This window comes from Xiphophorus couchianus, chromosome 21, assembly GCF_001444195.1.
Source record: "Xiphophorus couchianus chromosome 21, X_couchianus-1.0, whole genome shotgun sequence".
Classification (NCBI taxonomy): Eukaryota; Metazoa; Chordata; class Actinopteri; order Cyprinodontiformes; family Poeciliidae; genus Xiphophorus; species Xiphophorus couchianus.
The window spans coordinates 2162924-2175152 of NC_040248.1; the positions used below are offsets into that span (position 1 = coordinate 2162924).

A 12229-nucleotide genomic window follows, 5' to 3' on the forward strand; every position below is an offset into this window, starting at 1 on the left:
GCAATTTTCTTTGTTTTGAAGCATTAATATGAGCAGGAAGTTCATTTAACTTAACATGATTTGTCTGGATTGTTTCAATGTAATGAATATTTATTATACCTAATAACTTATTGATCATCTCAATTTGGTTATTGAAATTGGGACTTTTTTTTAAAATTAAATTTGTATTTTGTTTATAGAGTGTGTTACAGAAATGTTTTAAAATATAACATTTTGATATATTTTAGATTACCTTATCCTTCTGTTTAAAAACTTTCCTTGAAAATGTTTTTAATTTAAAATTGAAAAGTGAATGAACCGTGCTGAATATTGATGATTTATGATAATAACTTCATCAGATTTTTATAGATGTAACTAGATTATGTGACAATGTTTGGAGAAGCTGCTCGCTTCACATCAGTGTTTACATGAACAAAACGCTGAGTCATGAAACAGCAGACTGCTGAGCGCGGCAGGATGTGACACAAAGTGACGGTCAGACGGGTCTAATGGAGCGTAGCGCCAACAGGAAGTGGCACTGACTGACTGCTTCCTGTCCGTCTTCCTGCAGAGAACCACTCGGCGCAGCCGGACGTGACGGGATACTCGTCGGACTCGTCCCACTCCCACACCGAGCGGCACCACATGTCCAACATGGGCACCATCGCCAGGAGCACGCAGAAGTACGGCAACGCCGAGCGCATGGAGACCGGCGACGGTGAGCCAAGGGCGGGAATTGGGTGCGGGGTCAGCACCACCAGCAGATCTGTAAACAGGAAGTGGGGGGTGGGGTCAGCACCACCAGCAGATCTGTAAACAGGAAGTGGGGGGTGGGGTCAGCACCACCAGCAGATCTGTAAACAGGAAGTGGGGGGTGGGGTCCAGCACCACCAGCAGATCTGTAAACAGGAAGTGGGGGGCGAGGCCAATAGAACAAGCAGCATTTTAAACGGGAAGTGCAGCGCACTTCCTTCTGTCCTTCCGTTCCGCTGTTCTTCCTTTTTAGTTCTTTGATTCCTTCCTTCCTCATTTCACTTCCTTCCTTCCTGGTATTTAACCTTTGACCTGAACTGAAATAATGACTCCATAATGAATTTCTGTATTAGCATTTTAGAGTTGCAGTTCTGGATCAGTTGGTGTTTGAGCCTCGTTAGCGTCTTCCAGATGAAATAGTTTCTGATCCTGTGTTTTATGGCCGTTTTGTTAACAGCCATTTTTTCTGGTCGTTTTGTTTCCAGCTCTGTTTTCCAGCCGTTTTGTTTTGGCTGTATTTTCCAGCTGTTTTCCGTCTGTTTTATTAACAGCCGTTTTGTTTCCGGCTGTGTTTTCTGGTCGTTTGGTTTCTGGCTGTGGTTTTTGGCCGTTTTGTTTCCAGCTCTGTTTTCCAGCCGTTTTCAGCCTGCTGTCTCTGCTGGGCTTCATCCAGGTGTTCCAGTCAGCAGTCGGGTGTCGGCTAAGATCCAGCAGCTCGTCAACACGCTGAAGCAGCCCCGCAGGCCGCCGCTGCGCGAGTTCTTCGTCGACGACTTTGATGAGCTTCTGGAGGGTTAGATGCCGCCGTCATGTCTGCATCACTTCCTGCCTGTCGGTCCTCACTCACATTTAACTCTCAGTTCAGCAGCAACACATGCTTCGTTTTCCAGAGGAGTTATTACTAAAAATCGCCTAATTTTATTCCTAACTTCTAACTCTTTCTGACAGAATCCAGACTGACGGAGTTTTGTCAGTTTTGTCTCTGCAGTTGTTCTGCTCCACGTTGAGAGGAAGTTAGCACACTGTTTTCTGTTAAGGCCGAGTCGTGACTCTTAAACCTCTGCACGGTTTTCTAAGAGTTTCTGTGGTGAATAGTTGCCGTGGAAACTGAAGCCACACCGTAGTTTACAGTTATGTCACTGTTAGAACCTTAAAGCCACTGCTGCAGATAAAATAAAAATATAGAAAAATTTAATTCCTTCCTTAGTTCCTTACTAACTTCCTTCCTCATTCCATTTCTTTGATTCCTTTACTTTTTGTATCCTTTTTTTCTGTTTCCTTTTATATCTTTTGTTCATTCCTTTCCTTCTATGTTTCCTTCCTCCTTTTTTCCGTTTACTTTTTTCCTATCCTTTGTTCTTGTGGTTTTTTCTCTGTCCCTTTGTCTTTTCTTCTTTATGTCCTTTCTCCCTTTATTCCTTCCTTGTTCTATCCTTGCTTCTTCGTCCTCCACTTCTTTCCTTCCTTGTTTCATTTCCTTTCTTGTGTCCTTTCTTCATTGCTTGTCTGGTTAATTGTTCTCCATGTACTTCCTCTTCCCCTTCTCTCATTTTGTTTGTTTTTTTATTTGTATTTTTTTCTTCATCTATTTCCGTGTTTCCTTCCTTGCTCCCTTATGCCGACCCTCCTTCCTCTTTTTCTCTTCCATCCTTTCTTCCTTGTTTCCTTTAATACTTCCTAGTCTCTCAGACTTCTAAAGTTTTCTCACTGTAGAGCTTCATAATGAACTTTAATGTTTTACATTTTAAAATGAACATGAAGGAGTCATGTGAGGGAATCCTGTTGGTCACCAAATATTTTGGCAATAAAAACATTCTGGCAGACCTTTGACAGCTCATAAAGTTTCACTCATGGTTGAAATTAACATCAAACTTTATGGTTGATATTATTTTTTTATATCTTCCTGGAGAATTTTCTGGTTTGTTAATTCCCTTCTAAAAATCCATGATGAATGCTTCTCTATGCACATAATTAAGGTCAGAAAGCCGTAGATGGAGAATAAATGTTTACAGAACCTCTGAGATGAAGATGACCTTTGACCTGAGCCACTCTGAGGCGTAACGCTTGGTTTGCTCAGACTTCACCATCTGTCCTGCTCTCTGTTCATTTTCAGTCAGCAGTCATTTACTTTCTTTACTTCCTATACAAGAAGGATCCAAATACATGAAGCAATTATACAAATTAATCAATTATTGAAATAACCATCAACCAGTTTAGTAATCGATTAATCATTAACTGAAATATCCAGACTCTAGAAAGGCCGTTTGCTGAATATTAAGAGTAGATTTTGTACAAAGAATCTATACATTTTAGATTTGAGAGAAGAAAAAATTACTTTTCTGTAAATACGTTTATGTTGTGTTTAATTTGTAAACCATGAATAATTTCCTCCACTTCAAAATGATGCACTACTTTGTGTTTATCAAATGAAATTCCTGTGAAATCCATTAAAATCTGTGGTTGTAACCTGACTAAAGGAGGTGAATAGTTTCACAGCTCCTGTAACAGTTAACACCTCTGAAGTTTGCATGAAGTCACAGTTTGATGGATTTTCTGCTCATGAACTCGTCCTGCAGCCGCGTGTCAGCAGCAGGTGCAGCGTGTGTTCGGCCTCGCAGCTGTTTCGCCTCGTTGCCGTCGGTTACTGGAGCCATGTTGGTTTTGCAACAGCGAACGCACCAGGAATTAAAACTTTATGACACTCAGAGCATCTCTCTGCTTCCCCTCCAGTCCAGCAGCCAGACCCCAACCAGCCACGGCCGGAGGGGGCCGAGATGATGCCGGTGAGGGGGGAGCCGCTGGGCGTGGTCACTAACTGGCCCCCCTCCCTGGAGGCGGCGCTGCAGCGCTGGGGCACCATCTCCCCCAAAGCGCCCTGCCTCACCAGCCTGGACACAGCGGGAAAACCCCTCTACGTCCTCACATACGGTAAGCAGACGCTCAGCGGGCGTGGCGCTCACATGCACACTGCAAAAACATGAAATCTAATGCAAACACTTTAATATACCTGAAATAAGACAAAATTAACTTACAACTAGGGGTGGGCATTTGTCATATTGTTTATCATCTATTGTAAAAAGAATCTTTCATAATAAGAATTTTGATTAATCGTTGTCTTGATAAATCCCAGTTGAAGCTATTTTATGTAACTTTTACAAAAATAGTTTTTATTCCATATTTGTTTAAACTGTCACCAAGTGATGACAGTTTATGAGACAAATAATCTGTGAAAAAATTTATCTCCTCCACCTTCTGCTGGAGCTACTAATGCAGTCTGAAGACATGCCCCGACCGAAAACAACCAATCAGAGTCAGGAGGCGGGGCTTATCACTGCCAATCATCTGCTAGATTTGTTAAAGACGGCCATATCATATTGGATGATTGTATCACTCAACCCTACTTATAAGCAACTTTTCAGCAAGGAGTGTATGAGCTTATTGTTGTTTAAAGTCAATAATTCCTTAATACTGATGAAAAGTGCAGGTTCTCCAAACCTGGGTTTTGTTTTCTGACCAAACATCTTTAATTTGGCTTCTTGTGTCCAAATGTTGCAGCAGCAGCTGGTTGGACTTAATGATCATCAACTAATCAGGATCATTTGGTCTTAAAAATTGCATAAAGTGTTAAGGGTGTACTTACTTTCTCCTGTGGCTGATTTTCTGTCAGTTTATTAGGAGCTGAATCACCTATAGAAACTGAATCAATTGATGGTGGTTTCTTCCTTTTTTTTTAGTGTTTTTTTCACAAGGCAGAGAACAAAGAATCTCATTCTGACTTCCTGTGGACTTTTCCACACTCATATTCTCTGTGCTGCCCCCTGCAGGGAAGCTGTGGTCACGCAGCATCAAGTTGGCCTACAACATCCTCCACAAACTGGGCAGCAAGCAGGAGCCAATGGTGCGGCCGGGCGATCGGGTGAGTCACCTCCGACCCCTCACAGCTTCCTCTTTCTGTCTCCCTACATGAATCAGCCTCTGATCAGACGTCATCCGACATATTGACTTCTATAAAAATACATCTACGATCCGTTCAGCCAGATTGGCCTGGTGTTCTGTTCCTAAGTAACACCATCTGTAAGACAAGAAATAAAGCAAATGTGAAACTGAGTGCAGACAGAAACTCATCTGCTCATTCTGACTAAAACAGACTTTTATTTATTTATTTATTAAACCTTTAGACTTCCATTTATTCTGGGATGTTTTGTGGTAAATTTAGCAAGAATCAGAAGAGAAGTGTGGCAGACATGTATATTATTTACAAAATAGAATAGGCCAATCTTTGTCACATTGGGTGAGTGTGCAGATGTTTGATATAGGACCAGGCTTTGACTAGACCATTCCAACACATGCTTTGATCTAAACAATCCATAGTTTCTTCAGTATTTTTCTCTGGTTTCTAGATATCTCAGTACATTTGAAATAAAACAAAACTTAGAAATAACATGTCAGCAAGATATAGAAGCTTGTTTTAGGTCAATAATTCCTTCATATTGATGAAAAAAGTTCTAATTCCACTGGTAGATTATTTCACTTACAACATGGAAAAAATGTCATAAACAAAATAAAGTTTCACAAAACAAAAATACTTGGTAATATTTTGTGTTCTTGCAGTTTTGCGTTCGTTTGTTTGCGTTGCTGAACCAGAGGTTAAACCATGCCTCTCTGCTGTTCTCTCTGTCTCCTGCAGGTGGCGTTGGTGTTTCCTAACAACGACCCAGTAGCCTTCATGGTGGCCTTCTACGGCTGCCTGCTGGCTGAAGTGGTTCCTGTTCCCATCGAGGTGCCGCTGAGTCGCAAAGTAAGTCAGCCAGCCAATCAGAGACACTCCTTCTTCTTCTTCTTCTTCTTCTTGGGTCTTTGAGTTCCTCGTTTTGCTCCCAGCTGGAGGTCAGGTGATGTGTGACGTTAATCCCCTCCGCCTCGTCCCTGTCAGCGTTTTACCTCTAACCTCCTGCTGGACGTGTTTCTGTCCTGTCGGTGATGATGGGAAAACTACTTCAGATCGTCGCTCTTATCTGTTTTTGGCAACAAGTATTCCTGAGAAGTTAATCCGGTCTGAACAGGGAGCAGCGGGAAGAGAAACATGTGTCTGTACACCCCCTCCCCCTCTGTCCCCCTGCTGTTGGGACACGGGGTCATGTAGTTGACCTTTGCGGTGTGAACCGGTCTGAGGTCTGTCTGTCCTCTGACAGCAGCTTCTATCTGGAAACACGTTCGTTCTACCGGTTTACTGAGCCTCCAGCTGTCAGTTGTGCTTCAGCACACCGAGTCCTCTGCTGTAATCTGGGAGCCAACACCGAGACGTGCTGCCTGTCACGGTTGGCATGGTTACACTCTGATTACTTGCTGCAGTAAGAAAATGTCTTGCTGCGTGCTGTCCACCTCTCTTAACCCCCCCCAGCCGGTAGCCTGTGTTTCTGCTGCAAGGTTTAAAATGTCGTTGCAGCTCAAGCATCAGTTTATTTACAAGCTTTAGATAAATTAATAACGCACAAATCAGGCTTCTCCTGCTCATGTCCATTTAGTTTTCTTTGAGGTCCGACCTGATGAGTCCAGTTATGATTGATCCTGTTTTAGTCTAAAAGTTTGAAACAAAAGAGAAGAAAATGTCCTGCAGACGTTGTCATGCAACATTTACAATCAGATTTATTGGCTACACTGCAAAAGCACAAAGTCTTGCCAAGTAGTTTTTGTCTAGTTTCTAGTTTGCAGATATCCTAGAACACACAAAAATAACTTATAACTAACTTTTCAGCAAGATAAAGGAGTTTTTCTTTAAGTCATTAAGTCATTAATATTATTGGAGAAGTTCTAGGTCCACTGGCAGATTATTTTACTGAGAACATAGAAAAATAAATGTCTTATTATAAGTGGAATAATCTGCACAACTAGACCAAAAATACTTGGTAAGATTTTGTGTTTTTATAGTTTAAGATTATTGTGCAAACAAGAAACATTAGGTACAAATATGGAATTTTTTAACATTTATTTATTTTACAAATAGTGCTCTTCAGTGCTGACTTTTACTTTAAGCATGTCCAGCATGTGTAGGGTCTGCAGAGATGTTAGCTGCTCTTTTTGTGACCCTAAATCTGGATGTAGGGAAGGTTAGCCCCAATGATTCTCTCTGCAGACCTGATTGATGATTTGAGTTTAGCAGAAAATAAAGGAATTTTTAGATTATTCCTGGAACTGGACGGCATGTCCTGGATGACATCATCAGCTGTTAGCTAGCTGCTAATCCTCCTCCTTTGTTTTTGCTGCTCCTCTTTAAATCTGTCTGGCCGTTGGTTAGAATGACGGATGGTTTGAACTTCCTTCTTTTCAGCTCCTGTGGGATTTGGGGTCGTAGTTCAGGAACTAGTTGAGCGTTTGAGATGCTAATCAGCAGCTCCCAGTTGTGAAACAATACCTTGTTGCCATGGTTACCTGTCATAAAAGCTTTCTGAAAGTAAAAACGTAAGACCACGAATCCTTCCAGCTTCACAGCATCCAAACCCAGAGGGAATAATTGTCCAAATATTTAATGATACAACATGAAAAATGATGAATAAAAGTCTGAAAAAAGAATAAATCAGAGCAAATGTAGTAGAGCTGCTGGAACGTGCCGCCATAAAGAGCAGCGCTGTTCTAGAAATGTTCTAGATTTTACTTTTTATCCTTGAGTGAACTGGAAAACATGTCATATTTTCTGTAGTTGTTCTGGTCTCCAACCGATTGATTGGTCCGTCTCTAAAAGTATTCAAACCCTTTATCTTACACATAAGTTGTTGATTTAAATGTTTAAATGTCGTTTCCTTATTCCCTCTGTCGTCCAATAGGATGCCGGCAGCCAGCAGATCGGGTTTTTATTGGGCAGCTGTGGCGTTACCGTGGCGCTGACCAGCGATGCCTGCCATAAGGGTCTTCCAAAGAGCGCAACAGGAGAGATCCCACAATTCAAAGGTTGGAGTGCAGGTCATTAATCATGGCTGACGCTGCGTTCAGCAGGAATTTACATGTTAGCGCCCCCTGCAGGATGGCCCAAGCTGCTGTGGTTTGTAACGGAGTCCAAGCATCTCTCCAAGCCTCCCAGAGACTGGTTCCCGCACATCAAGGACGCAAACAACGACACCGCATACATAGAGGTGAGCTTCCAGACGGACCCGGATCAGAACCGGCAGCTCCCTGTTTGGATCAGAACCGGCTGTCCTCTGTCAGACGCACTGAAACTTGCACAGCTTCAGTTTTATAGTTTTATAGTTTATGAATTCAATATTTAATCCAACAAAGAAATATTTATTTCCCTAATTCAGTTAAAGAGTGCCACCTTATGCATCTGAAATACACACAAAGTGACATATTTCAGGTTTATTTATGTCTGATTTTGCATGACATCTTATGAAAACCTAAACATCAGTTTCTCAGAAAATTACAATATTACATAAAACCAATAATTTTTTAAATAAAACAAAGTCCTGCAATGCCTATGTTATGGCTGACACGATGAAGGGAATTGTCACTGACCCACTCTAAAGAAGGATAAGAAGCTGGCTCTGTTCAAAGAGTGCTACATCCATGCTTATCAATGGAAAGTTGAGTGGAAGGAAAAGTGTAATAGAAAAAGTTTTTATTGTTTTAAAATTTCACAGAAGCTCTTGTTATGGAATTCTGTTTATCAACGGGTGATAAATCCCCAAGCAACCCTGTGGAAAGTTTAGTTGAAGAAAGATCTGTGGTGGAAAAAAGATGCACAAACAACAAAAAAATAACCACAAATTGGATAGAACTAGGAAGCAAAACCCATTCAAGAGTCTGAGGGAGATTCACAGAACAACATTCACAGATTATTTCACCTAAAACATGGAGAACTGTCTTGCTATAAATGAAATAATCTGGCAATAGAACTAGTACTAATTAATTACTGACTTAAAACAAGCAAACTTGATTTGGGATGATTTCCAGATTTGAGTAAAACATTTCTGACAGAAGATCTGCAGCAGAATCAAGGACACATTCATCTGTTTTATATTTAAACTGCATGATGTTTCAGATTAAAGCTAAAGATTTTGCTAGCTTCACGCTGAAAGCTCCTGACTGCGATGCTCCATCTGCTGTTTCCCCTGTCAGTATAAAACCTGTAAGGACGGCAGCGTTCTGGGCGTCACGGTAACGAGGATCGCTCTGCTAACACACTGCCAGGCTCTCACCCAGTCCTGCAGCTACACCGAGGGTATCCTCACACACACACACACACACACACACACACACACACACACACACACACACACACACACACACACACACACACACACACACACATGCAGCAGTTCCTCCTGCCCTGATGGGGGAGTTAACCCTTTCTCCTCCTCTGATCCAGCTGAAACCATAGTGAACGTCTTGGACTTTAAGAAGGACGTGGGCTTGTGGCACGGCATCCTGACGGTGAGAACACACACCAGACGTTTTTCTGTTCCTTTAATATGTACAGGAAATACTTCCAACGTGAAGCATAATGTGAAAACATCAGTGGTAGTAGTCTTACATTTATATATCCAGACATATATAACAACCAAACCCATATTTAATAGCATCTATTTAATTTTAATTAGAGGGGATGAACAATCATTGTTTCTTTAAAATTCACCAAAAAACAAAGCTGGCATCAATATAAAACACCAACAATAATTGATTATTGATATTATATATCGGATCCAACAATAATCACTAATAATATGATGATTCGTCCAGTTTTATGTTGGGACAGTCAAACAGTTTTTGACTCCGCTTATTAATACAAAAACGTTTATTCTAGTAGTTCTTAATTTGCATATTTTAAACTTTGATTCCCTCTTAACTTATAAACATTTTTATTCTTTTCCAGTAATTGTTTAATTTTGGTTTTGTGAAGTATTGGAGCTGTCTGTAGTTTCACTGACAATTAATTTTAATTATTTAGATTTTACAAGTAGTGTTTTCTAAATATCGCATCTTATGAATTACTATTATTGCTCTTTTTTGTAGTATTGTAAATGCCTGTAGTGTAGTTTTTGTAATTATTACCTCAGATTAATGAACAGTAATGTGATGTCATCTGTGACTGACCTGGCTTTGTTAAACAGGTGATATTTTTTGAGCCTTTGCTTTGGACGTACCTGTTGTGTGGCTTCCACTTGAGTTTATTGTCAATAATGACACCTAGAAATTTGTTTTCACCCCGTCTTGAAGTTTATCTTAGAAATCTTAAATTGGATATTTAGCTAGGAAACAAGCAGAAGCTGGAGTGTGTGTGTGTGTGTGTGTGTGTTTGCAGAGCGTGATGAACATGATGCATGTGATCAGCGTGCCGTACTCCCTGATGAAGGTCAACCCTCTGTCGTGGATCCAGAAGGTCTGTCAGTACAAAGGTCAGCCTCCTCCTCTGTCGCTCGGCTCTCCTCTCCTTCCTGTCAGTCAGATTAGACGCTAACTTCCTGCATGTGCGCTTCTACCTGCAGCCAAGGTGGCCTGCGTCAAGTCCAGAGATATGCACTGGGCTCTGGTGGCCCACAAGGACCAGAAAGACATCAACCTGAGCTCGCTGCGGATGCTGCTGGTGGCCGACGGTTCCAATCCCTGTAAGCTCCTGCTCAGCTTCTCTGCTGGTGGGAGATGGAGGAACTGTCTGGGGACGTCTGGGTCAGAACAGAACGTCTCTGTGTGGACGTGTCGTACAATAAAGGTTTTCAATTCTGAAAACCTTTAGGAAAAAAATGGAAATCAGACCAACATCTGATGAAAAATGAGACGTTTTACTTTACAGGCATGAAATCTGTGATGAGTCTTAAACTAGAGCTGCAGCAGCAATTATTTTAGTAAACGATTATTCAGACGATTTATGAGTCTGCCAATTAATTGTTTAGTCTGATTAATTGATTAGTCTGATGATTAATCAATTAGTCCAATGATTAATCTGATAAAAAAAAGTTTTTTTCTTTACCATTTAGCTTATTTTATGCGATATTAGAAATACATGAAAAAATACAAAAAGGCAAATAATTAAATTCCTTTTTAAAATACAAAAAATAAGCATTTTATTACATAAAATGTAACAGGAGCATTCCTTTAAAGTACGCTTCATGATTTGTAGCAAAGGATACCTTCTACAAAATACTTCTAACATCAACATGTGAAAAGTTGATGTCCTACAGAGCAGGACTTATCTGGTGATTATTTATTTTACTTTATCCAATTAATAACTGGATAACAAAAAATGCTTAATGGATTTTTAAAAATATTTTTGAGATTTTCTGCTGTATCAGCCAGACAAATTGGTGCAGAATGCATCTGGATTATTTTTTTTTTTACATGTTATTCTGAGTGTTTGTGGGTGATCCTGTGTTTTAGGGTCCATTTCCTCCTGTGACGCCTTCCTCAACGTGTTTCAGACCAAAGGGCTGAGGGGAGAGGTCATCTGTCCCTGCGCCAGCTCTCCCGAGGCCTTGACGGTCGCCATCAGGAGGTAAACGTTCTGCCTCAGCTCTTTTACATGCAGAAATCTGAAAACATGAAGCATGCTTCACATTCCTCCTGCATGCAAACGCATACACAGACTGAAAACGAAGAGTTTTACAGATTTTGTTCTACAGTTGATCATTTTCAAATAACAATCTGAAAATGTCAGGAAGGTTGCGCTGCAAAAACACAGAATCTTACCAGATGTTATGGTCCAGTTTCTAGTGCAAATATCTTAATACAATTGAAATAAGAATAACAACAACTTAGAAGTAACTTTTCAGCAAGATATCAGAGCAAGATATTATGAGTAAATAATTCCTTCCAATTGATAAAAAAAGAACTAGTTCCACTGGCAGATTATTTCACTTATAACTAGTTCTTTTTCATTATCATTAAGGAATTATTTATTTAGACAATCTTGCTGAAAAGTTGCTTTTAAGTTAGTTTAGTCTGTTTCCAAATGTCCTAAGATATTTGCACTAGAAACTAGACAAAAACATTTGGAAAGGCTTTGTGTTTTTGCAGTGTGAATAAAATTGTGAACTCCACACTTTTCAGCTTTTTATTTGAACAATCTTTTTAACTTCACAATGAAACACGTTTATGCTCTGATCGGCTGCATTCAACCAGCAGCTTCCTGCAGAGAGTCAGCTGGTGTGTGTGTGTGTGCGTGTGTGTGTGTGTGTGTGTGCGCGTGCAGGCCGGTGGAGGACAGCAGCCAACCTCCGGGCCGCGGCGTCCTGTCCATGCAGGGTCTGAGCTACGGCGTGGTGCGGGTGGACACGGAGGAGCGTCTGTCTGTCCTCACCGTTCAGGACGTCGGCACCGTCACACCAGGAGGTAACGGCTTCCTGCTGCTCCGTCTGGATTTTTAGGAACGACAGAGAAATGGTTTGAACTCGACTCCGGTGATGTTTCATCTAAATCTGGATTTCCAGCCTCAGGTTGTTTCTGCTGACTGAAGGATAATAAAACTATGTGAGCAGAAAACGGTTTCTTTGGTCCTCAGCCAGAACCAGGA

At 41.0% G+C, this 12229-nt stretch overlaps 1 protein-coding gene across 3 annotated transcripts in view; it reads left to right on the forward strand.

Annotated features, from left to right (window-relative positions):
• The window catches only part of LOC114136750 (disco-interacting protein 2 homolog C-like), a 51066-nt gene that overhangs the window by 21226 nt on the left and 17611 nt on the right, over positions 1–12229 (forward strand). For all 3 annotated transcript variants that reach the window (XM_028004987.1, XM_028004989.1, XM_028004990.1), the window contains 13 exons: positions 551–697; positions 1406–1525; positions 3463–3660; positions 4557–4648; positions 5420–5530; positions 7554–7677; positions 7750–7859; positions 8842–8944; positions 9092–9156; positions 10025–10118; positions 10209–10328; positions 11098–11212; positions 11909–12048. In XM_028004987.1, the coding sequence (XP_027860788.1) occupies positions 551–697; positions 1406–1525; positions 3463–3660; positions 4557–4648; positions 5420–5530; positions 7554–7677; positions 7750–7859; positions 8842–8944; positions 9092–9156; positions 10025–10118; positions 10209–10328; positions 11098–11212; positions 11909–12048 (1539 nt within the window). The remainder of the gene's footprint in view (positions 1–550; positions 698–1405; positions 1526–3462; positions 3661–4556; positions 4649–5419; positions 5531–7553; positions 7678–7749; positions 7860–8841; positions 8945–9091; positions 9157–10024; positions 10119–10208; positions 10329–11097; positions 11213–11908; positions 12049–12229) is intronic.